At 38.7% G+C, this 27,425-nt stretch overlaps 1 protein-coding gene across 4 annotated transcripts in view; it reads left to right on the top strand.

Annotated features, from left to right (window-relative positions):
* The window catches only part of NR6A1 (nuclear receptor subfamily 6 group A member 1), a 223,220-nt gene that overhangs the window by 172,852 nt on the left and 22,943 nt on the right, over nt 1-27,425 (top strand). For all 4 annotated transcript variants that reach the window (XR_013353755.1, XM_077850632.1, XM_077850634.1 and 1 more), the window contains 2 exons: nt 13,741-13,983; nt 21,449-21,504. Coding sequence is in view for 3 of the 4 variants with exons in the window: in XM_077850632.1 (XP_077706758.1) it covers nt 13,741-13,983; nt 21,449-21,504 (299 nt within the window). In the remaining variant the exon portion in view is untranslated. The remainder of the gene's footprint in view (nt 1-13,740; nt 13,984-21,448; nt 21,505-27,425) is intronic.

The following is a 27,425-nucleotide window of genomic DNA, read 5'->3' as shown; positions in this document are numbered from 1 at the left end:
CCTCATTACAAAATCTTGGGAATAGAGAATTTCATTGAGCCAACTTGGGCCATTGACTTTTTGTAGTCCAGTTAGCAGTAGCCATTATCTCTTATGCTCCAGTCAGCTTATCTAGCAATGTAAACCTAGTGCCTTACAGGCTAGGGCAGTGGCTGTTGTCAAAGAAAAGAATATTGGTTATGAGCTGAGCAGACAGTCCAAAAGATAACCTATTACAGAGTCTATTCTCTTACCATACACTGCCTTCTGGCAATCTCATGTATGCCTACAGCCTCCCTACAGAAGACTCCCAAGTCAATCTGACTCCAGATTGCATGTTCCAGCATTCATCGAGGCCTTCCTCATCTCCATCTCAGATAACCACACTCCTAAACATGTTTAAATGCCTACAGCCAGCAAGCCTTGTTGCCTATACTGTTCGGTTTCCTTTGACATACTTCTGCTCTAAGGCTTAGTTCAGGTGACACCTCTTCTAGATAATCTTTCCTTCAGTTTCCTCATCTAGCACCAAAATCACCCACTTCTCTGTGCCCAGTGTACCTTCTCTTTCTAGTTTAATGTTGACTGCTCTGTATTGAAATTATGGGATTGATGTCTGTCTCCTCCACTATTATGAGGTACATGTGAAGAGTGCAGAGGAGCTCTCAAATATTTATGCAGTGAATATATGTCACAAGATGATTTCAAGCAAAAAGTAGTAATTATTACATAGTGAATCATTGTCTATATTTCCAACTTCAAAAATATGTACTTGTTTAGAGCTCTCGTGCGCGGATCAAGCTATCCATTAATGAAATATCTGTATATTTCTATTTTTTTTCGGAGAAGACTCCCCAGGCTCAACCAACTCTTTTTCCCCCGTAAATGAATAAGGGATCCTTAAAAATTTCCAGTAGCAATCCAAATAGGACAAACCACAGATCTGCTTATTTCCAACTGGAAAACCTAAATTTACAGGAATATGAAAAGTCTTATACCACAAATAGAAACTTGATTCCTAATTTGAAGGTTCCTACACATAAGAGGCAAGAAGAAACTAGGACTGTGGTCTGACTTTTTCTTTTCTTGGCCCCACTTGTTGAATGATGAGGTAGCATTTTCCCTGGATTTATTTCCATGGCTCCAGCTAATTGTAATTTGTGAACCATTTTATCTTTGTTTTCAGGCCTAAGTAATGGCAGTAACATTTTTTTTTTTTTAAGTAAGCCCTACAGGCAGCAGGGGTCTCATACTCACAACCTTGAATTCAAGAGTTACCTGCTCCACCAACCAAGCCAGGCAGGCACCTCTCTTTTGTCTTTTTCCCATCTTTCTAGTCAATGACTTGTAAGGATAACTCCTAAAAGTTCAGTCCATACTGATCTTGTGAATTACTCACTTGTTTTTTTTCTTTTCTAAAGACTTTATTTATTCATGAGAGACACAGAGAGGCAGAGACACAGGCAGAGGGAGAAGCAGGTTCCCTACCAGGAGCAGTAGAGGAGAATTCTTAAGATTTTCACTTATTTCTGTTTTAAGTTCTATGTTTGCAGATGAAATTTTGAGGGTACCTGTTCCCAGTTTCAAGGATTTCATTTCAGATGGTGGCAACCTATGAAACTGAATACAGTCAGTAGTACTTAGAAGAATGTGCAGCTGATCAGGGGAGTTAGATCCAGTAATGCAGTTGAAAATGTTTTAAATACCCTTTGTTTTAAATACCTTTTAGCTAGGCAAGTTCCAAATTGCCTTAGTTGTTAGTATAATTTTGGTCAAGTCAGCAGCTGTACTCTCCATTTCCTAAATCTGGCCTTCATCACAATCTGAAGAGCAGGTTTTGATAAAAATCAGTTTCCAATTGTAATTTGCGTAACCTGAGCCCTTGGAATGAACAAAATGTCCTGTTTGAGGTGGGGGAGGTATTTTTATAATAGTAGGGCTGAAAGGAGAGATGAGTGCAAGAGGAATTTTGGTTTCTTCTATACTTAGCCAAATTAAAGTAGAACTAGTTGCTATATGGAAGTACTAAGTAATACATCTAGTTAGTTCTTTGCTTCACAGATTGTGTTGTGACTCCTGTTGTTGCTTTGGTTTGCGGGAAAAAAAGGCAGCAGTAATACTGAGGCTCAATTTTTATATATACCATTCCTTCTCTTCCTGCACTCCACCCCTATAGGAGGTAGTGTGGTATAATGGGAGGTCTGTCTTTGGAAAAGTAGTGAGACTGAAACAGCTCCATTTTGACTCACTTTGTGATCCTGGGCAAATCACTTTACTTTTCTGACCGTGGCCAAGTAACTTAACCTTTTTCTTTAATGAAAATAAAATACATAAGGAAAATTTAAATGTTAAACTGTTTTTACTTTTCATATAGGTTTTTATTTTGAGCATGTCTAAATGATAGTCCATTCTCCTCTGAAAAGCCTTTGTTCTTGGGGCACCTGGCTGGCTCAGTTGGTGGAACATATGACTCTTGATCTAAGGGTTGTAAGTTTGAGCCCCAGGTTGGGTGTAGAGATTACTTAAAAAATCTTTAAAAAAAATTTTATAAAGCCTTTGTTCTAATCTTTATCTTCTAAATGCACACGAATCTCCCCTAGTTAAAAAAAAAAAAAGTATCCTTTTAAAAGCTGTTGCTTCTTCCTACAAACTGTTCTTCTGTTACTTTTAAATGAGGTGACACTACTCAATAAAATACTGCTTATTTTATTTCTTTACCACTCATCTTTTTTTTTAAGATTTTATTTTTTAAGTAATCTCTACACTGAGCATGAGGATTGAGCATACAACCCTGAGATCAAAAATCACAAGCTCTTCTGACTCAGCCAGTCAGGTGGCCTACCACTCACCTGTTTTTAACTCAATATGATTTTTGTCTCATCAGTTTACTGAAAATGTTATTAGCCCTTTGAGCCCTTTGTTCTTCCTCACACTTTTTGACCCACATTGCATTTGACAAGTACTCTCTTTATGAAACCCTTTTGTTTCTTATATTTCTCTTTATCATGGATTTATATTCCACCTATGCCTTCTTTGATCATGTCACCCCACTTTCCATCCCTAACTTCTTACCTTCCCCAATGTCTTAGTTTTATCTTATTATTGCTCCTCTACACATCCCCTTCCTCCTTAGAGTTCTAATCTATTGCCATAGTTTCAATTCTTCCAGGTATTGACTCATAGATTTTTCATCCTAACAATGGTTAAACATTGTCCCCTACATAGCTGTCTTTGGAATATTTCTGCTTGACTCATCATCTTCTCTTAAATTCAAGAGAGGATGATTTTGTCCCTCACTCAGCTTTTACTTTCCTCTTTTTTATTAGTGATACCACATTTCTCAAGCCACCGTGGTGTAAAACCTCAAGTTCATTTTTGACCCTTTCCTCCGTTCCTATTATGGGATGCCCATGCCATTCATCTTGTCGCAACCTGCACATCATTGTGAGATTGATATTCCTAAAATACTACTTTGATCCAGATATATCTCCATTTAAAAATCTCAGTGGCCTTTTTTAAAAGATTTTATTCATTTATTTGAGAGAGAGCTCGACCGGGATGGTGGTGGTGGTGGTGGTGGTGGTGCAGAGGGAGAAGCAGACTCCCTGCTGAGCAGAGCTCCATGTGGGGCTCATCCCAGGACCCTAAGATTATGTCTTGAGCAGAAGGAGATGCCTAACGAACTGAGCCACTCAGACGCCCCTAAAAATCTCCGTAGTTTTTTATCAGTAGGATAAAATGAATTCCAATGTATTCCAAACAGTTTTCTAGACTTCTGTATGACCATTCCTCTGTAAGATCTTTCTGCTTAACTATATATCTACATAGTTTGCCCAAACATACCTTACATTTGCTTCCTTTTTTTTTTTTTTTTTTTTTTTTTGGCCACTGATGATGTCCTTTCCCTTACCTAAAGTGCCCTGTTATCTTTTGTTTCCAACTTTTTTACCATGAAATATAACACTTGGAGAAAAGTACACAAAACACAATTTTACAGCTTAATGAATTAATATCAAGCAAGCATCACCCAAGTCAAGAAATAAAACATGGGAGATCCCTGGGTGGCTCAGTGGTTTAGTGCCTGCCTTCGGCCCAGGACATGAGTCCCACATTGGGCTCCCTGCATGGAGCCTGCTTCTCCCTCTGCCTGTGTCTCTGCCTCTCTCTCTCTCTCTCTCTCTCTCTCTCGAATAAATAAATAAAATCTTAAAAAAAATAAAATAAAATAAAACATTCCCAGAACTCAAAAGCTCCTCTCTACCCCAGCACTGTTCTCACTATATGTTCCTTTACTGTCTGAGCCTGTTTTTATTGTTGTTGTTGTTTTAACTTATTTAAAATGAATGGCATACTATGAATGGTTGGTTTTGGGAGGTTTTTGTTCCATCTGGCTTCTTTTACCCAACGTTTGTACTAGTCATCCAAATTGTTGCAGTCATTCAAATACCTTTTTCTCTTTTTTATTTTTTCGTTGTTTTTTTTTTTCAAATACTTTTACAGCTGTATAAGTATTATATTGTATGAATGATACTATTTATCTCCAGTAATATTGATAAATATTTGGGTTATTTTTTTTAAGATTTTATTTGAGAGAGTATAAGCCCCACCCCGGGAAAGGAAAGGGAGAAGCAGACTCCCCACTGAGAAGGGAGCTTGACATGGGGCTCATCCCAGGACCCCAGAATCATGACCTGAGAGTAAGGCAGACGTTCAACCAACTGAGCCACCCGGGTGCCCCATATTTGGGTTATTTTTAATTGCATCTTTGACAAAGCTTGTCATAATGAACATCCTAGAATTTGTCATTTCATATACATGTGCATACATTTCTCTTGGGTCATATATAAGAATGAGTCATAAAAGAGGTATATCTTCAACATTAATAACAACACACTGTTTTCTGTAGTAGTTGTACCAATAAACATGTTTACCGATAACATAAGAAAGTTAGTTTTACCAAATTGCCACCATAACTTGAAGTCTTTTTTTTTTTTAACCATTGTCATTATGGTTTTAATTTGCATAGCCTTGATTATTAATAGGTTGAACATCTTTTCTTAAGGTTATTGATGATGTGGATAGTCTCCTCTGTGAAATGCTTATTCAGGTTTCTTGCCCAGTTTTCTACTGGTTTGCATTTCTCTTAATGTTATATAAGAGTTTTACACATTTTGAATATGAGCTCTTTATAGGTTGTATGTGTTGCATATATCTTCTTCCACACTGGCTTGCCTTTTCACTCTCTGAACATTCTTCATTTTAATGTAGTCTGATTTTATTGAAGTTTTCCTTTATGGTTAGTGCTTTTGTGGCCTGTTTTAAAAATCTCTTCCTAATCCAAGATCATGAAGATATTTTTTTATTATCTTCTAAGAAGTATATTATTTTGCTTTTGCTATTTGGGTTTTCAGTCTAGTTGGAATTAAATATTTTGCATAGTGTGAGATAGAATCAAGTTTCATTTTCTTTCTGTATAGGTATCTAATTATCCCAGCACTGTTCACTGAAAAGACTTGTCTTTTCCTCATTGCTCTGCAGTGCCACCTTTGTCATAAGTTAAATATCCATAATATACCTGGGTATGTTGGGGTATGGTATGTCTTCATTCAGTTCCTTTGGTTTGTTTGTCTGTCTCTGAGCCAATAAAGCATATCTTACTTAACATAGCTTTATTTTTTTTAAAGATGTTATTTATTTATTTATTTATTTATTTATTTATTTATTTATTTATTTGAGAGAGAGAGAGAGAGCACAAATGGAGGAGGAGAGAGAATCAGGTGCTCCCCACTGCACAGAGAGCTTGATGTAGGACTCAGTCCCAGGATGCTGGGACATGATCTGAGCCAAAGGCAGACACTTAACCAACTGAGCCACCCAGATGCTCCTCACCATAGCTTTAAAATGAATACTGATACATGGTAAAGTCTTGTTTTTCTTAAACATCTGTGCTGTTGGAGCACCTGGGTGGATCAGTGGTTGAACATCTGCCTTTGGCTCAGGTCGTGATCCCAGGGTTCTAGGATTAAGGCCCACATAGGCACCGTAAGGGAGCCTGCTGATCCCTCTGCCTATGTCTCTGCCTCTCCCTCTGTGTCTCTCATGAATAAATCTTAAAAAGAAATCTATGCTGTTTTTGTTCTTTTGCATTTTCCGCATGCATTTTACTTTTAGCTCAAGTTATACATGAACACGCAGGATTGGGATTTTACTTTATCTATTGATCTTTACAGTAATAACTTAGAATCTGTGAGTGAAAAAAAAAAAAAGAATCTGTGAGTGTAGTCTTCCTTTCCAGTTACTGAAATCTTCCTCAATTTGTCTTAGAAATCTTTTATATTAATTGTTTTACAGTTTCTCCATAGATATCATATATGTATTTATTGGATTACATCCTAGCTAATTTATATTCCTTGATACTGTTGTATCATATTCTATGTGTGCCCCCGTTTTTTTAATCTGCAAAATAGAGATAATAGTAGTATCTACTCCATAGAATTGTTAGGAAATAGTGAATTATATGTGATACATGAAGAACAGAACTTATTGCATAGTACCAGGCTCTATGTTAGCTATTATCATTGTAGACTTATGATTTATTCCCTAATAAATCCATGAAGTGAGTATTATGGTTATCTCTATTTTACAGTTGATAGACTTCTAGAATTGAGGCATGTGCCCACAGTTACAGAGCTAGGAACTGGCAGTGCTAGAATTCATACTCAGTGTGACTTAACCACCAATCCAATATATTTCAAACCTTTTACACTTTTACATTTTTCATTCATTTATTCAAGAAAATGAGCATCTTTGTAGCAGTCATGGTTCCAGATGTTACTATTAACATCTTTGATTGGGACTTAACCTACAGTGCAACTTTGGTTAGGTGTAATTGGGGTCCTGCTACTTTTATAAAACAAGAATCTAAGTATTGTAAAATTCTGGTCAGATTGATGAACAGATTAGTTTATGACTGCCTTTGTTCTCATTTACTTACTGTTCTTACTAAATGATAGAGATGAAAACATCTGTTTATTTGAGCAGACGCTTGTCGATGGTGCTCTGAAAAGATGTTCATGGGGCTATCTGATTCAGATTGTTATTGATTTTCTATGCCAGCCATATCAGCTGTTTTTATTCATCATTTTTATTATTTCATTTGAACTTGATATACCTACCTCTGAAAATTAATCTGTGTCCATAGAGACCCCAACTGAGCTCTGCATTTGCCCATATCTATCTCAGCAGGAGTGTTAAAATTTGAAGAACTGAAATTTAATGTGATCCTGTTACCTGCACTAGAATAATTACTGTTTTCTAAAAAAATATTTAAGATTATCCCTAAGGTATGGAAAACTAGCAAAGACAAACATGTAATCTTTTTCCTAATATTGCTTACATATGGTTACATTTATTTATCATTAGTAACCAGCAAGTTCCTTTTAGAATGTTGCTCAGGAACAAATTTGTGGGCATATCATGACTGTCTTACACATAGAGGGGTAGGACATAACCTGATAATGTATCTCTGGATACTTCTGTGTAACTCATCTTGTGATAGTCTTGCTAAATCTTAGTGAACTATATTGGCTGTTTTAGAAAGGAATGAGATTCTTCTCAGGGGAAACCCAAGTTGAAGAGAGGTCTCCAGCTTCAATTTTAAGACATGACTTTATATGCCAATTGTTTTTTCTCCCTGTCCCCTCCTCTGCCTTCATTTGTCTAACTGGTAGTCATATGTCAGAACTCACCTCCTCAAGGAAGTTTGTCATTACCTTCCCTTGCTACCAGACTGACTGAATAATCCTCTGTGCTCATTTTTTGAAGTTTTTTTAGAAAAAAAGAAGACAAACAATAGTAATGTCCAGTAGTTAGAAGTTTACAAAGCTGCTTCATTCTAATACCATGAGGAATCCAGAGCTCCATGTCATTTATAGGCAATCTGTTAATCCTTGATTCTTAAAACAGTTACTTGAAAAAGTACCATATTATCTGTGTTTTATAGACTAGAAATTGAGGTACCTCTGGAGAGGTTAAGAAACTTTCCAAGGTCATGCAGCTAGCAAGTGACAGCATAGGTTTGAGCCCAAGTTCTTAGTCTCTGTGTTCTACTGCCTCTGTTCAAGATATCTGGAGAGCTAACAGTTGTCTATTTCCTTTCCATCCCTTGGTGGAGATTTGCCTTGCCACAAGCCCTGAGATCAACTCGACCACCCTATCCAAGCCCTGAGATCAACTCGACCTCCCCATCCAAGTGCATTCTATTGACTGCCAGGCTGATCTGTTGACCTAATCTCAGTCTTTAATCTCAAAGTTTAAAAGTTGTTTTTTTGTTTTTTGTTTTTTTTTTAAGATTTTATTTATTCATTCATGAGAGACAGAGGGAGAGGCAGAGACACAGGCAGAGGGAGAAGCAGGCTCCATGCTTGGAGCCCGACGTGGGACTCAATCCCAGGACTCCAGGATTGCGCTCTGGGCCAAAGGCAGGCGCTAAACCGCTGAGCCACCCAGGGATCCCCTAGTTTTGTTTCTAATGTTTGATTTTTTTCCCCTTATTACATCAATTTTCAGAATAATGAGTTGGTGTCCTAGTAACCTCCATGGTAACTAATGAGATTTTTCTTTTTAACATTATTGTGAATGCATTGATTTTTATATTTGAAGTGTTTTAATCCATTGCTATTATTATTCTTTTTGATGCATAGGTTGCTCCAGTTTTAGGCCAGTGGGGGGCTTTTTATGTTGCTTTTTATGTCCTTTTGACATGACCCCATTATTAGTCTTGGGTAGCACACTACCACTCATCCTATATGTATATTCTGCCTCAGACCTGGAATCAAACATTTCTCTAAGGAGTCTGGGAACCTCTTTGTAGAAAATGGTATTTTCAAAGTTCACTATCTGAGTCCTTTTAGTACTGCTGATCAAGATAAACATTCAGCTTCTCTGATAAATTAGGTTCTTCTCTCTCCTACTCTATTTTTTTTTAACCATCGCTATTTTTGCAGATAGCAAACTACCTTCAAATACCTATCATTTTTCAAACCCTCAGCTTTTCATCAACTCCTTTGTCTCTTATCTTACTGACTTCTGAGCACCACAGTTACTATTATCCATAGTCTCTAATGTGAAGTACTTATTTGCCTGATTTTTCCTTTCTCTTGTATTTTAGGTAGAATAATACAGATTAAGAACACAGTAGATCGACAGTGGTGAATTAGGAATGGTTATGAACATTTCCTTTGTGTTAGCCTCATTAGTCAGAGAATGCTGTAGATATTATGAATCTGGAATTTGAGTTATGTGATAGTTGTTCATGATATTCTTATGAATAAGATAGAGAAATCCAAGCCAGACTAGAGTTTCTACTCTAGTTAAGAGACAAAGCTAATTGAGCATCTATTTCCAGAATGGTAATGGTTAAGCCAGATTGGAGAAGGGGCTAACAACTTGCCAGAAGGCCACATTCTGTTTAATATTGTTTTAAGGATGAAATTGAAAATAATCTCATACTGACCATACATGGAGAAAAGAAGGAGGTAGGAGAAATAACTAGTTACTGGATGGTAAGACTGGAGCCCTAAAGATTTCAACAGACCAGAATGACATACAGAATTTATTATATATAAAGATAAAATTGATCCAGGATGAATATTACGTTCTGCCCTTGAGTTCAACATTTACCTTCCCAAGAATGGAGTAAAGAAAGATGTGGTTGAGGCACCTCACTGGCTCAGTTGGTAAAGCTAGAGGGAATCCATGCCTCAGGCAAAGGTCTCTTTAAGGCAATTTCCAAGGCACTTTCTAACGCTATAAGATTCCAGGTTTCTGTAATATGGAGATAACGATACCTTTCAGTTACTATGGTGAATAAGTAAGGCCAGACATGTAAAAAACTTATTGAATGTTGCCTGGGACACAATTAATACTCACTAAATGTTCTTTGTGGTATCTATAAGAATTATCTATAAGAATAATCTTTGTCCTGGCCTGGTTCAAGTGAGATAATGAATATAAACATGCTTTAAATATCCTTCAGGTCCTCTACAAGAATAGGAGATACAGAAATCTATTATCTGACTTGAGACAGGGCACAGCTGAGGCATTTCACTTCAATTGGTTAATTTACAAAGAGCTTGACTCTTTAGCTTTTTTTTTTTCCCCAAGTAAGGAAGGGACTGACCTACCTGCATATAGTTTAGATAGATTTGCCTTGCTGTGGCCACAGAATGTAATAATGATTAGGTCCATAGACTTTGGAGGTTCCAGCCCAGCTCCCATACTTAACTACCTGGGTGACTTTTGGAAAGTGATATCACCTCATAAGCTTCAGTTTCCTCTTCTATAAAGTAAGAGTACCTTATATTTTATTATTCACCGCAGTAACATATGTAAAGTGCTTGGCACAAAACCTGGTACCCAAGTGATCACTTAGCAGTGGCTTCTCCTGTTTTTATAATCTTTTCCTGCATATATTTTTTTTATTTATTTTTAAAGATTTTATTTATTTATTCATGATAGTCACAGAGAGAGAGAGAGAGGCAGAGACACAGGCAGAGGGAGAAGCAGGCTCCATGCACCGGGAGCCCGATGTGGGATTCGATCCCGGGTCTCCAGGATCGCGCCCTGGGCCAAAGGCAGGCGCCAAACTGCTGCGCCACCCAGGGATCCCTTTTCCTGCATATTTTGAGAGAAGTTTGTAAAATGCTTCTTTGAGGGGCTTCACGGTTGATTGGGAGAGGGCCTTTCTCCTGTACCTTTGAAAGATTTTCTTCTGAATTAGTTCCTGGTCTGTGGCTTAGACCAGTGCTCTTTATAGACACAGAACATGGCAGTAACAATAGCTGTGAACAGAGAAGCAGTCATAGGATTCAAAGGGAATTTGACTAGTGCCCATCGGTGGAAATACGGACTCACCTTGACTTTGATCTCATTGTGGCCTTTTAAGTGCTTGTGAAAAGAACAAGCAGTGTTATACAAAAGTAGAATCTACTAAGTAGATTCTTAATAATTCTGTATTTGATTGTTGTTCAGTGGGTCCTTTGCTCTGGATCCAGATGCTGCACAGAATGCCATAGGAATGCTTTCTGAAGAGGTTACTGAACTCCAGTTCTGATATTGGCAGAGTAGGTAGGGTCAGTCACTTCCTAAATGGACAAGTTCCTTAACTTTTTCTGAGATCTTCATTTTCTCAATTACAAAATAGTAATAGCAATTGTATTATATCCACCTACGGGATTCTAAGAATTTTGTGGCACAGCACAAAGCATAATACTTAGTTGTGGTTGGTACTTAGTAAAATCATATCTCTGAAGAAAGGGAGAAAAGGGTATGGTTCTTCCAGATATTGATTAATGATAACTATTTTTAAATCTATTCTAGTAGATTTGGTTTGTATTTTAATGTGTGTGTCTATATATGATATGAATCCTATATGTGGTAGAATGTGAGGTGTGTGTTTTTTAATTCTCTACTGTAACTTTGCTCTAATGTTTACCTTGAGCTTCCTTTGCATTTTTATTTATTTATTTTTCCTTTGCATTTTTAAACAGAAAAGAAGAAGAAAAAGAATGGTTATTACACCAGGGCCATTTTATATTTTAACCAAGTTTCTTTTAGTTGCAAATAACAGAAACATTTAAGTTAGCTGGGGGTGGGTGGGGAGAGTATTACAAGACATGGGAATGTCAATTTGTCGCAATAAGTCAATTTGCCCATAGTTAAGTTCATCCAAGCCTTAGAAAGGCTTGGAACGGTCTGTAACTAGGAAATATAGAGTCCTCAAGAGCCTAGGCAATTCCTCTTTCTGTATCTGTCTTTCTCTATTTCCCTAACTGTATGGTCTCCTGGACCTGCTTCTTTCTGTATATCTGCTATTTGCTGTGTGACTTTGGAGCCTTAATATATATGTCTGTTTCCCTGTATGAAAAAAAAAAAAACATTGTGTAGTTGTTCCCTGTACTGCTGTTAAAAATTACCACACATTTGTTTTTTCACAGTTCTGGAACCAGAAGTTTAAAAGTTAGTATTGCTAGGTGAAAATAAAGGTGGGCAGAGCCATACTTCCTCCAGACACTCTAGGGGAATTCACTCCTTGTCTCATCCAGCTTGTAGTGGAAGCCATTCCTTGGCTGTGACTACCTTCTTCCTGTTTCCACATTGCCTTCTCCTCTGTACATAACGTGTATGTGTGCATGTGTGTGTGTGTTCTCCTCTTCTATTTATATCAAATCTCCCTCTATCTTTCTCTTATAAAGACCTGTGTGATGCAAATAGGGCCCACCTTTATAATCGAGAATAATATTTTAACTCAGGATCCTTAATTTGATCACATCTGCAAAGACCCCTTTCCCTTACAAGATAACATTTATGGTTTTTAGGGATTAGGACCTGTTATATTTGGGTGGCCATTATCCAGCCTGGTACAAATAGGGATAAGACATCTCAAAGTTGGCATATGATAAAAGTTGCCTAAATGCCTCCTTCCTTCTCTACATCTCTTCTAGATAAACTGCCATGCCCCTCCTATAACATTTCTTTCAACTGCTTTTCCTTTCAGGAGTATTATTACATTAAGCATGGATCTCTTTGAGAAAATAATGAAAATAATAGCTGTCATTTATTAAATATCCATTGTAGCCCAAGCATTGTGCCAAGTACTTTATTTATATATGTAGGTACCATTATAATCCCCCATTTTACAGATGAGAGAAACTGGATTCAGAGAGGTGAAGTAACTTAATTTTACCAAATTCAGTCAGTTGGTAAGTATCAGAACTGGGGTATGAATAAGGATCTCTCTCAAACTCTTAGGACTGTGTTCTTAATCATTTTATCTTGCCTATTATTCAGGAGTATGGTTCAGATTGCTGGTTTCTTGCCTTGGCTTCTGATCAAAAACTTTTCCTTCAGAGGTTTCTTGGCACCTGTTAGCAAGATCTGACATCACAGTTCACCAGGGCACTTTTTTGTCATATATCCGTTCTTTGGCAATTGCTTGATCCTGAGTAAATGAAATTTGAGACCAGAGGAAGTTAGCTATATTCCAGCCTGAATTTCCTCTTTGACTAACTTGTTTGTTGTGAGGCGGTAAGTTCCTTAACTCTGTGGATCATGATGATTGATTTCTGAGCACCCAGTACTGGACATAGGGCCTGGACACAGACAGAGTAGATATTCTGCTAGAATGTAAGCTTCACCAGGGACTTTTATTCACTGCTATATCCATACCTTACAACAATGCCTAGAATACAATAGTTGCCCAATATCAATTTGTTAAATGGATGGAAGACTGGTTGGCTGGCTGGGCCTAGTTAAAACTTCTTCACTGGTTAATAATTATAACTTTCATTTATTGGGTGTATGCCATTTGCTGGGCACTTACATAACTTATCAGTAACCCTTATCCACCTTTCTGCAGGGTAGAACTAAGTGATAGGCTCTGGCTGAGGAAGGTGAGGGAAAGGGAGGAGTTGAGGATATCTCCCCAGTTTCTGACCTGGATACTGGTCCAAGTGATGATGAAACCCCAAGAGAGGAGCATGAGTTATTTTTTTAGATAGGCTGTGTTTGTGATATCTGCAGGTAGATGCAAGGGTCTGTTCCTAGGACAAAGGCTCTAAAAATGCCCCATTTGTCAGTTAGCTGGGAAAGGTGATATTCTTGATCTTTCCAGGACAAAGTTGCTTTTTTTTTTTTTTTTTTTAAGTTGAATTGCAGGCTTAAAGCCATCATTTCCATGTGTTCTAATTTGAATATGTTCAGTTTCTGTTCCAGATGATCGGGCTGAACAACGAACCTGTCTCATTTGTGGGGACCGTGCCACAGGCTTGCACTATGGAATCATCTCCTGTGAGGGCTGCAAGGGGTTTTTCAAGCGGAGCATTTGCAACAAGCGGGTATATCGGTGCAGTCGTGACAAGAACTGTGTCATGTCTCGGAAGCAGAGGAACAGGTGCCAGTACTGCCGCCTGCTCAAATGCCTCCAGATGGGGATGAATCGGAAGGGTGAGTGGTGCTTGTGGCTGTACTACCCATCCTTCATCCATCACTTTACCTTTAGGGTTAGCTATTAAGCCTTGGAATTTTTTATTTCCCAAGCCTACACTATATGCCTGGTCTTATACTGTGTACTCATAACCCAAAACCAAATTTTGGCACAGTTCCTTGCCTACAAGGAATTCCCAGACTAGGTGGGAAGAAAGACTAGTCAGATGTTATGGATTCTTTGAGGATGAATTCATGGAGTGGCAAGACACCAATGAATAATCAGGTTCTAACTCAAATTAATATACTCTACTAGTTCTTCTTTCAAAGCATGATGACAGAACGTAGGACTTTTAGGTGAAAGAAACAGAAAAGCAGTATGTTACTCGAATGTGATATCATTTTGTTTGCTAGAATCAAGGCATACTCAGAGGCTAGACATGTCTAGAAATCTGCATCCACTTTGGTGAAGAATTTGGAGTTTATTGGGAAGCTTTCCGAGAGCCATTAGTGTGAGATTATGTAAATAAACCAGTTTTCTAGGAGGATTAATCCAGGGCAGGCTTTGAAGAATGGATTGGTATGGGGAAAGCAGAGAGGCCACCTAGAAAGTATTTAGAAGAGTCTGAAGAAAGGAGTGAAGAATCTGACAGAGGGGTAGGAAAAGTAATGGCACAGATTGGGAGATGGGGAGAAGCTTACCTGATAGGAGTTGATAACATACTGGATATTGGGCAGCACCAGAAATTGAAGTTGCAGATTTGGATTAATAGTAACAGCCCTACCAGGAAAAAAATAATCAGGCTAAAAAGCAGGGTGGGACAAAATGTTGGCCTTGGCAGTACCATTGTTTGAGGTATCTAAGACACATTCAGTGGTTCACCAAGGAATTTGGATGTGTAGGATTGGAGCTGAAGTGAAAAGTCCTGCCTTCAAATAGAAGTTTGTGGAACTTCTTGCCATCAGGTATTAAAATTTTGTTAGTGTATAGAAATCATCAAAGAGAACTTGGATACAGAAGAGGAGAGGGCCAATGTGAGAAACTCAAGAGTATTCTCATGGAGGGTGGAAAGTAGTACAGTACATAGAGTTCAGTAGAAAGAATGGAGGCAGAGGTTGGTGACAGACTAGCTCTGTGACCTTGGGCAGTTTGCTTTATGTCTCTAATGCTCAATTATCTTACCTTTTAAAAAAAGTATGATAGGGCAGCCCCGGTGGTGCAGTGGTTTGGCGCCACCTGCAGCCCCGAGGTGTGATCCTGGAGAACGGGGATCAAGTCCCATGTCAGGCTCCCTGCATGGAGCCGGCTTCTCCCTCTGCCTGTGTCTCTCTGCCTCTCTCTCTCTCTGTGTCTCTCATGAATAAATAAATAAAATCTTAAAAAACAAAAAGTATTATAATACTTAACTTTTCAGAGTTGTCTAAAAGATTAAATAGGACAATGTATATATAAAATACTACTCAGCAGGTACTAGGGTTCATAATAGCAGTGTATAGGCATAGGCGTTAGATTTAGTGAACTGTTCAAATTGATTTTGTCTGGGGCAGCCCAGGTGGCTAAGTGGTTTAGCGCCGCCACCTTCAGCCCAGGGCCTGATCCTGGAGACCCTGGATTGAGTCCCAAGTCAGGCTCCCTGCATGGAGCTTCCTTTTTCCTCTGCCTGTGTCTCTGACTCTCTCTCTGTGACTCTCATGAATAAATGAGTAAAATCTTAAAAAAAAATTATTTTGTCATATTAATAAATGCAGACAACCAGATATACTTTTTTAAAATATTTTTTTTCTTTATTTATTTATGATAATCACAGAGAGAGAGAGAGAGAGAGAGAGAGGCAGAGGCACAGGCAGAGGGAGAAGCAGGCTCCATGCACCGGGAGCCCGACGTGGGATTCGATCACGGGTCTCCAGGATCGCGCCCTGGGCCAAAGGCAGGCACCAAACTGCTGCGCCACCCAGGGATCCCCCAGATATACTTCAACTGGTTTTTTATTATATGTGGGATGAGAAAAATCTCTTGAAAACTTGCCCATTATGAAGAAAAATAAAGTTATAAAAGGACATTTAAATAAATTTAGGTCATTTATAATTTATTTATAATACTAATATTTTTTTATTACTGTGTATATCAGAAACTTATATACTTTCTGTGCATTATCACTGAATATGCACAAATCTATTATTAAATATTACCCTCTGTTTAGGGGTGCCTGGCTGGCTCAGTTCGTAGAGTGTACAACTCTTGATCTTGGGGTCATGAGTTCAAGCCTCACATAGAGATAAGTATATCTTAATTAGTATAGAGAAAGTATAGAGATAACTTCAAAAAATCTGTCTTTTTTATAAAGATTATTTATTTATTTGACAGAGAGAAAGAGAGTGCACAGGCAGGGGGAGCAGCAGGCAGAGGGAGAGGGAGGAGGAGGGTCCCTGCAGAGCAGGGAGCCTAATGTGGAGCTCCATCCCAGGACCCTGGGATCATGACCCGAACCGAAGGCCGACATTTAACTGACTGACCCACCCAGGCACCCCCCCAAAATAAAATCTTTAAAAAATATATATTACCCTCAGTTTATAGGTGCAGCTTGGGGAGGTAAAATGACTTACCAGTAGATAGATTAGTGGTGATTATGTTGATAATAATTATGAAGTTGTTATTAATCACAGAGAGATTGTACCTAACCACATGGACAACATGCTGCTTCACATGTCTACTGTATGGCATAGCTACTTGCATGTTGGAATGCCCGGTGTTAACTGGATGATAAATCCCTATAGTAGGGCATTTAAAACCTTGCCATCTTTGTCCTCTATGTTTCTAATCTCATCTTCTGTGTAAAACTTACATACTGTACCTCAAACTTGCTTTGCATTATCCTGCCTGTGCTTGGGTTTTCTCAGCCTAGAAATCCTCCCTCTTCCCCACTGTTCCCTCTTATAGAAATCTTTCCTAGCCACCAACACCAAACAGGTAATGCCTTGAAGAGAGAGTCTGTGGCAACCTACCCACTTTCATCTGATTTGGTCTTGGTTTTGTTTTCTCATCTCCCTTTGTTGTCCTTACTGTTTTATCAAAGCCTATTTGTGGGTTGCATCTCACTTACTCAGTTGGAGCATGAGATTCTGGGGCTTCTAACCAAACTCTCCCACTTAAGGGAAGAAGAAGCTTAACCTCCTAACTCCTGTAACCATAGCCAGAAGATGACACTTGGAGTGTGGGGGGTGGGAACTGCCTCTATGTACCTTTATATTCTTTACAGGATGGCTTATTTGCCTTGTGAAGGCTGCCTCTCAGAGAGAAACCCTGCCACCTCCTGGTTGGTGCTGAGAAAGCAGAATTAAAATTACAATTGCCATTGGAATATTTTTGGATTGATGGAACTGTTCATAGGGAACTGTGGTGTTGTTCAACATATAATTTTATGCATTTTTCAAAACCTACAGAAATATACACCGCTAAAAAAGTGAATTTTAGGGACACCTGGGTGGCTCAGCGGTTGAGCATCTGCCTTTGGCCCAAGGCGTGATCCCAGGATGCTGGATCAAGTCCCACATCAGGCTCCTTGTGGGGAGCCTGCTTCTCCCTCTGCCTGTGTCTCTAACTCTCTCTCTCTCTCTCTCTCTCTCTCTCTCATGAATAAATAAATAAAATCATTTTTAAAAAGTGAATTTTACTGTATGTAAGTTTGTTTAAAAACAAGTATATTAGGGAAAAGACAGAATGTAGACTGTGATAAATGAATATGATATTACAAATAAATCACATAGCCACACTGAAGGAAATGGGAAGAAAAGAGCTGACCTTGGGAAATAGTGTTTTGACTATATACTGTATACTATAGGGCTGAAGACAAAAAGAACTGTATACAAACAAAGCTCTCTAGTTTGTAAATTTATTTCTCTCAAGGTTATGGGTTGGGAATTCTGACACTATATATATCCCAGGGTTGAACCAACAAATAAATACATTGTTGATAATGGAAGTCAGGTTTCTCACACCAGAGAAAGAAGTTATAAATCAGGAAGGGGGAAGGCTAGACCGAAACTTCTGGTGCTAGATTGGAAGTATCAATATGAACTCATATTTAGAAAAAAAAAAAAAAATGGAAAAACCAGATCTTGGTTTCCAAATATCAAAAGGAATCAGGCCTCTTTGGAGAAATGGTTGATTCTAGGATTGGGGCAGGAAAAATACAAGATGAGCCTGGAGCGTCTTGTGGTACCAGAAAGTTAGAATATGCTTTTTTTTTTTTTTTTAAAGGAGAGGGCAGGAAGGTAGCATTACCAAAAGATCATAGAAGCCAACCTGAAAGTACTTCTAGTAGCCAAAGTTGGAAAAACTTGAGTAACAATATAACTATGTATTAGTTGAAAAAGCAAAGAGTAAAATATCCATGAATTCATACTGATAAAACTAACTAAATAAATAGAGGGTGACAGTTCTTTTTTATAGAATGCTATAAACATGAGGGAAATAGAAAATCACCATTAAAACACAATAGTAACAATTGCTATAGATAGGATCTACTTATGGATGCTAAAGTAAGAGAGCATAGTTTTATTTTTAGTTTTTTAAGATTTTATTTATCTATTTATTCATGAGAGACACAGAGAGAGAGAGGCAGAGACACAGGCAGAGGGAGAAGCAGGCTCCATGCAGGGAGCCCGACATGGGACTCAATCCTGGGTCTCCAGGATCACACCCTGGGCTGCAGGCGGCACTAAACCACTGCGCCACTGGGGCTGCCCTAAAAAAATTTTTTTTAAATCAAAGTTAATTTTCAAAGGGAATTTTTATCACCTTAGTGATAATTAATATTAGTGTATTTTAATGCACATTAGGATAAGTGTGTAATTAAGAGTTTATGCCTACCTAAGATTTTGTTTCTCCAATCATATGTAGACACACTATTGGAAAAACTAGTTGTGGAAAGAAATCTGGCCTTAGTCTAATAGTCTGGACTCCAACCTTGATTATGCTGTTTAGTTTCTATTACCGTAAACAAAATACTTAATTTTTCTGAGCCTTACATTCATCTTTTCGGTAGAAGTGATACTGATACTTCCCCCACATTCTTTTTTGTTTTTTGTTTTGTTTTGTTTTGTTTTGTTTTACCGGAGATAGTATCCAAAACATAGTACCTATCCATCATATAGGAGTTTCCTTAGTCCAGGTGGGGTTGAGAGACAACATGAGCTTTTAAGTAACAGAACAAAAAATTGGTAAGATGTAAATCTTTTTTTTTTATTTTTATTTATTTATGATAGTCACACACAGAGAGAGAGAGAGAGAGAGAGAGGCAGAGACATAAGCAGAGGGAGAAGCAGGCTCCATGCACCGGGAGCCTGACGTGGGATTCGATCCCGGGTCTCCAGGATCGCGCCCTGGGCCAAAGGCAGGCGCCAAACCGCTGCGCCACCCAGGGATCCCGGTAAGATGTAAATCTTTAAGATTTGTGGTCCTTGGGATCCCTGGGTGGCGCAGCGGTTTGGCGCCTGCCTTTGGCCCAGGGCACGATCCTGGAGACCCGGGATCGAATCCCACGTCAGGCTCCCGGTGCATGGAGCCTGCTTCTCCCTCTGCCTGTGTCTCTGCGCCTGTCTCTCTCTCTCTGTGACTATCATAAATAAATAAAAATTTAAAAAAAATTTTTAAAAGATTTGTGGTCCTTTAAACAGAAAAACATGTTGAGTTCCTTCCTCACCTCCAAGGCAATGAGAGTGAGATATCAAGTAAAATGTATTCACTGTTGGATCTGCTGATGGTAGTTCTTTATTCTGTACCTGTGAGATGAAACAAAGACATGGAGAACTCAGTACTGGAAATAGAAATGTCTGAAGACTGTCATTGACTCTAGAACAGCAGAGAGAGGGAATTTTAAGGATTTTTAGAACTTGAAATTAGGTTGAAAGAAATCTCCAGACAAAAACCAGTATGCATCTGGCTCTGATGATATAAGCTGTGTATATTTCTCACTCCAGATTCACAGCAGTCTTGTAATGCAGATCTGTTGTCTTCATTTCATAGATGCTTCGAAGATGTTAAAGCTCCAGCAAAGCGGGGAATGGAATCTTGATTTTTTTAATTACAATTGTATACGTAGAAAAGAGGCTGGATAGAGGGAAGGATTAGTTACTGAATACCTACTTTATGTACCAGGCCCTATGCTTGGTGCTTTAGCTATGTTATTTTATATGTAATCCTCACCATACCCCATAAGATAGGTTCCAGAGTAGCCCCTTTTATTGTTCGGTAAACTGAAGTTCAGAGAGGTGAAGAAACTTGTCTGTAGTTAAACACCAGGCAAAAACTGGTTTTAGACCCAAGCTTGTCTAATTCTGAAATGTATAATCTTCTAAGAATACCAATAATGGTGTTTACTTTAGGAAGATGAACTTCCTGTCAGCCTTTCACCTACCACAGGAACTGAGTGTTATGCTTGGAACTCTCAACCCTGCCCCAAGGACTTTCTAGATTCTTCATGTTTTAATTTTTTGAAAGCAAATATATATTTATATATAGCAAAGCTTACTCTCACATGAAGCTGTTAGCTTATTACCTTCTGTTGTTAACATTGCCTCCTCCAAGCCAGCCTCCACAGTGGCCATCACAAAGATTTTTTGAAAATGCCAACCTGACCACATCTCCCCCTGAATTCCATCTTATCCTCAGCTTCCTCTACTGAAGTCCATATGCTTACCTTGCCATTAACAGCTGTGATCTGGTCCCAGTTGGTCTCTCCAACCTCCAACTTCATCTCTTGTTTCTCTCTCTCTCTCTCTCTCTCTCTCTCTCTCTCTCAGACACACACACACACGTGTGCGCGCGTGCACGCACCCTGCATGGGTGCATCCCATGCAAGTGGAGGGGGCTGAAGAGGGAGAGAGAATCCCAAGCAGACTCCACACCCAGTACAGAGCGCTACACAGGGCTCAATCTCACAACCCTGAGATCATGACAGGAGCCAAAACCAAGAGTTGGATGCTTAACCCGACTGTGCCACCCAAGTACCCCTCTAATGACTGCTTTTATAGGAAGAAACCAATCAGATCAAAATTTTGATTAATTTAAAAAAACTATCTGTTCTCCTCATCCTATAAATTAGACTCAAACTTAGCCAGGAAATAAAAAATACTTTCTTTCTATTCCTCTCTTTGGATTTACTGGAGCCTTCAGGTACATCATTCTGGTGGGATATTTGTAATTGTGCAGAGGACTATTAATGCTATGACCTTTGCTGAGCATATTAAATGTATGCAGCGTGTGCAGTGTGTGCCCATTGCCTTGGAAGCCCAAAAGTCTCTGCTGCCTATGAGGTAGCCTAGAATAATGCAAAGAGAAAGAGTACATACTTTGGGTCCAGAAAGACCTATGTTTTAATCTAGATTTCACCAATTATTAACTTGTGCTTTTGGCCAAATAAGTTCTCTTTTTGTGCCTAGACTTCTGTCGGTATGCTTTTGACTGTTGACTTATGTTTCCTTCCAGCAATCAGAGAAGATGGCATGCCTGGAGGCCGGAATAAGAGCATTGGGCCTGTCCAGGTGAGTTCTAGGCCTCAGTCTTTGTGATCTATCCTGGAAGCTCAGAGCTTCAGATGTCCCTGTAGCTGTTTACCTTGAACCTCTCATCTCCTGATGGGGAAAGCCATCTTGCTTTCATTCCTGCAAAACTGCTCTTAGAACCTGGTTCTGAAAGTGCTTTGAAAATCTTAAATCTGTAACATAATGATTAAAGCTCTTGTAATTCCCTCAGTCCTTCCCAGGGATTTCACAGGAAGTAAACTCAATTCTGGCTCTAAAACATCCAGAGGATTTTTCCTGTCACTCACTTAAGGTTGTTTTGTTTTGTTTTTCACTTAAAGTTATTGATAACTTAGCCTGGCATAAAACAGCAAAGACTACTTTGCAGTTCAGTATCTCTAAAGATAAATCAGCAGAAAGTTCATTGCCTTACTTGTAGAGTAGGAAAGATAATGCCCATTCAGTCTCACAAATATTTAAGTATTTACTTTGTGCACATCCTTTGTACTGTGAACTCAGTCTAGTGGGAGAGTCAGATGTGTAAACAGACATCAGAGTACAGTGAGTGGTAACAGAGGATGCCCAAGGAGTACAGAAAAGAGGGACTTCTTTTCAGTTTGAATTGGAGCTGTGGTTGGGGACTGAAGACATTCAGGGAAGCCTTCCTAGAGAAGGTAAAGTTTGGGGATACCTGGGTGGCTCAGTGGTAGAACATCTGCCTTTGGCTCAGGGTGTGATCCTGAGGTCCAGGATTAAGTCCCACATCAGGCTCCTTGCAGGCTCCTGCTTCTCCCTCTGCCTATGTCTCTGCCTCTCTCTGCCTATGTCTCTGCCTCTCTCTCTCTCTCTCTCTTTCTCTCTCTCTCTCTGTGTGTGTGTGTGTGTGTCTCTCATGAATAAATAAGTAAAATCTTTTTAAAAAAAGAGAGAGAGAAAGAGAGAACATAAAGTTTGAACTAAGTCTTGAAGGAAAAAGAGGAATTAGCTATGTTGGGAAGGGGTGGGGAGTGTATCTTTTATTACTACTAGACAGAACAGACTGTAAAAGACCACAAGATGAATCTTTAAGGAATCACGGAGAGTTTATGCAGTCAGGCTGGAGCACTGGGCTCAAGTAGTGGAATGGCAGGAACTAAGGCAGTCCTTGAGTTTGGAATCTATTCTCTAAAGAATGGCCTTCAACTATCTTTGATTATAGTTTCTTAGGTAAAGGCTTTGTAGGGCTAGCCTACACCAACTTGTTCTTACTTGCCAGAAGAAGAAACTTCATGAAGGTAGGAAATTGAATCTATTTATGACCCAACCAGTGAATCCCTCGCACACTAGTGAGCAAGCCCATGCCTCAAGGATTATTGGTGTGGACCAAGAGGCAACTACTAAAAGCTTTTAATAGAGAGAGAGACACATGGTCAGATTTGCATTTTTAAATGATTATTCTAGGGATCCCTGGGTGGCTCAGAGGTTTAGCGCCTGCCTTTAGCCCAGGGCATGATCCTGGAGACCCAGGTCCCACATCAGGTTCCCTGCATGGAGCCTGCTTCTCCCTCCTCCTGTGTCTCTGCCCCTCTCTCTCTCTCTAGGTCTATCATAAACAAATAAATCTTTTTATAAATAAATAAATAAATAGATAGATAGATAGATCATTCTAGAGGGACCTGGGTGGTTCAGTTGGTTGAGTGACTGACTCTTGATTTCGGCTCAGGTCATGATCTCGCGGACATGGGATCAAGCCCCATATCAGGCTCCTTACTCAGCAGAGAGTCTGCTGAAGATTCCGTCTCTTTCTCTCCTGCTGCCCCTCTCTCTCTCCATGCATGTTCTCTCTTTCTAAAATAAATAACTTTTAAAAATTTAAAAATTATAATTTAAAAAGATCATTCTAGAAATAAAAATGGTGTTTGAGGAACTGGGTAAGGGTCAGTGAAACTGGGAGCAGAGAAAAAGCAGTTCAAAAGGTTTTATAGAAGTCTAGCCAAGAGATATCGATAGTGGTTTTCAGTAGGGCACTGATAGTGCAAATTGAAGGGAAAAGAATAGATTCAAGAGATACTTAATAGGTAAAATTGAGGGGATCCCTGGGTGGCGCAGCGGTTTGGCGCCTGCCTTTGGCCCAGGGCGCGATCCTGGAGACCCGGGATCGAATCCCACGTCGGGCTCCCGGTGCATGGAGCCTGCTTCTCCCTCTGCCTATATCTCTGCCTCTGTCTCTCTCTCTGTGACTATCATAAATAAAAATTAAAAAAAAAAATAGGTAAAATTGATAAGATTTATCCAGGTGAATGTGAAGGAATGAGAGAAAGACAGGAATTCATAGTTGTTTTGAGACATATGTTGATGAAATATGGGGCATTTTCTATCACATGAACTTAATATGTGCACTCAAGTGGGCTGTGGGTGTGTGCTGTAATCATTCTTTTTTTAAAATCAAACTTTTTTCATGTTATTCAAATCATATCTATTTCTTGAAAATTTATTTTGATATATATCCATACGTGTTCTTTTGTGTGTGTACAGTAAAAAACATATTAACATGAAATTTATCTCCTTAACAAATTAAGTGTACAGTACAATATTATTTACTATGTGCACATTTTTGTACAGCAGATCTTTAGAACCTTTTCATTCTATGACTGAAACTCTATACCCATTGAGCAGCAACTCATTTCCTCCTCTCCGTAGTCTCTGGCAGCCACCATTCTACTTTCCCTTTCCAAGAGTTTGACTACTTCTGATACCTCATATAAGTGAAATCATGCAGTATTTGTTCTTCTGAGACTTTCTTATTGCACTTAGCATAATATCCTCAAGGTTTATCCACATTGTGGCATATGCTAGGATTTCTAAAGCTGAATAATACTCTATTTTATGTATATACTATCTTTTGTTTATCCATTCATCCATCAATGGATATTTTAAGTCGTCTCCATCTCTCGGTCATTGTGAATAATACTGCAATGAATGTGGGAGGGCAGATACCTCTTTGAGATCCTGATTTCAGTTCTTTTGGATACTCAAAAGAGAAATTACTGGGTCATATGGTAGTTTTATTTTTAATATTTTGAAAAACTGTTTTCCATAGTGGTCACACCGTTTTACACTCCCACCCAGCAGTGCATAAGGGTTCCAAGTTTTTGCATCTTCCTTAGTACTTCCTATTTTCTGTTTTTTTCTGATAACAACATTCTGAATAGTTGTGAGGTGATAACTCATTATGGTTTGGATTTGTGTTTTTCTGATGATTAGTGATGTTGAGCATCTTTTCATTATGGCCATGCTGTTCATATGTCTTCAGGCAAGATATTTTTTTTGTATGTCTATTCAAATCTTTTGCCCATTTTTAAATCAGATTATTTGGGGTTTTTTGCTGTTGAGTTATAGAAATTCCCTTTAACTCTTGGATATTAACCTTTATCAGATAAATAAATGGTTTGCAAATATTTTCTCTCATTCTCTAAGTTCATGTTGACTTTCCTTTGCCTTGCAGCTTTTTAGTTTGGTGTAATTCCATTTGTCTGTTTTTGCTTTTATTGCGTATACTTTGGATATCATATTCAAGAAATCATTGCCAAGGCCAATGTCAAAAAGCTTTTTCTCTATGTTTTCATTTAGGACTTTTATTGTTTCAGGTCTTACATTTAAGTCTTAATCCATTTTGAGTTGATTTTTGTATGAACTGTAAGATCGGAATCGAATTTCATTCTTTTGCATATGAATATCTAATTTTTCCAGTACTACTTGTTTAAGAGATCGTTGTTGTTAAAGATCTTTTGACTATATTTATGTGGGTTTATTTTGGGCTGTTATTTTCCATTGGTCTGTAGGCCTGTCCTCATGCCAGTACCATACTGTTTTGATTACTGTACCTTTTTTTTTTTTTAAGATTTTATTTATTTATTTATTAATGAGAGACAGAGAGGCCAAGACATAGGTAGGCTCCCCACGAGGAGCCCAATGTGGCACTTGATCCCAGAAGCCCGGGATCATGACCTGAGCTAAAGGCAGATGCTCAACCACTGCACCACTCAGGCGCCCCTGATTATTATAGCTTTTAATTTGTTTTGAAACCAGTAAGTGGGGATCCCTGGGTGGCACAGCGGTTTAGCGCCTGCCTTTGGCTCAGGGCGCGATCCTGGAGACCCGGGATCGAGTCCCACATCGGGCTCCCTGCATGGAGCCTGCTTCTCCCTCTGCCTGTGTCTCTGCCTCTCTCTCTCTCTCTCTCTCTCTGTGGCTATCATGAATAAATAAATTTAAAAAAAAAAGAAAAGAAACCAGTAAGTGTAAGGCCTCTAGCTTTGTTGTTCTTTATCAGGATTGTTTTGGTGATTTGGAGTTCTTTGAGTTTCAATATTGAATTTTGGGTTTTTTTTTTTCTATTTCTGCAAAAAATTGGAATTTTGATAGGGATTACACTGAATCAGTAGATCACCTTGGATAGTATGGCTATTTTAACAATAATTGTCTTTTAATCTGAGGACAGAGGATATCTTTCCATTTATTTATATCTTTAATTTCTTTCAGCAGTGTCTAAGTCTTTCATCCCTCTAGTTACATTTATTCCTAATATTTTATTCTTTTTGATACTATTGTAACTGAGATTGTTTTCTTAATTTCTTTTCCAGATTCATTGTTAGTATATAAAAATGCAAGTGTTTTTTTTCCTGAAACTTTGCTGAATTCTTTTATTGTAAGAGTTTTTTTTGATTTTCTACTTATAAGATCATGTCATGTATGAACCAAGGTAATTTTACATTTTTTTCTGATTTAGATGCTTTTTTTTTTTTTTTTTTTTAAAGATTTTATTTATTTATGATAGTCACAGAGAGAGAGAGAGGGGCAGAGACACAGGCAGAGGGAGAAGCAGGCTCCATGCACCGGGAACCTGACGTGGGATTCGATCCCGGGTCTCCAGGATCGCGCCCTGGGCCAAAGGCAGGCGCCAAACCGCTGCGCCACCCAGGGATCCCTAGATGCTTTTTATTCCTTTACATTTCTAATTGCAATGGTTAAGACTTCCAGTACTATGTTAAATAGAAATGGTGAGAGTGGACATTTTTGCCTTGATCTTGATCTTAGAGAAAAAGCTTGTAGTTTTTCATCATTGAGTATGATGTTAGCTATGGGCTTTTCATTTATGGCCTTTATTTGTAGTCACTTATATTTAGATGCAGTAGAGAGTTTATCTATTGGGAAGAATTCTACAGCATTTCTTCAATGAAAAACCTTCCTCAGTATTACTCAGTGTCTTTTGAGTACCCTTCTCCCACCAGAGCAGGGATCTTCAATAGCTTACATTTCTAGACTCTATGTTCTCTCTAGGATGGAGAGAGCTGATGCTCAGAGAAATCTATTTCATCTGTCATTGCATTTGACTTTTTGATACTGGACATATAATTTTTACTTTTGTCTCTTACTTTTTTAGGTAGTGTGTTAGGAAGAGAGAGAGAGGAGAGCTGTGATCTCCCAAGTTCTTAACTGTGTTCAATTATAATTAAATATAGGGACACCTGGGTGGCTCAGTGGTTTAGTGCCTGCCTTTGCCCCAGGGCGTGATCCTGGAGTCCTGGGATTGAGTCCTGCATCAGGCTCCCTACATGGAGCCTGCTTCTCCCTTTGCCTGTGTCTCTGCCTCTCTCTCTCTCTCTCTCTGTCTATCATGAATAAATAAATAAAAATCTTTAAAAATATATATAATTAAAAATAAGGGATAGAATTTCCATTCATTGAGCAACTGTTGTATACCTGTACTTCATAACTTTATCTTAGATTAACCTCTCAAGTCTGATTCAGTTCTGCACCCTAAGAGTGAGCCCAAGCTATGAAAAAGGTGGTATTATCTTCACTTTACAGATGAGAGAACTAAGGCTCAGAAAACTTGAGTGACTTGCCCAACAGTAAGCAGCCAGTTAGGAAATGACAGATAAAATCTAAACCTAGATACA

Source organism: Canis aureus, chromosome 16 (assembly GCF_053574225.1).
Source record: "Canis aureus isolate CA01 chromosome 16, VMU_Caureus_v.1.0, whole genome shotgun sequence".
Taxonomy (NCBI): domain Eukaryota; kingdom Metazoa; phylum Chordata; class Mammalia; order Carnivora; family Canidae; genus Canis; species Canis aureus.
Note: the sequence above shows the minus strand (reverse complement) of the source record. Positions and strands in the feature narration are given on the sequence as shown.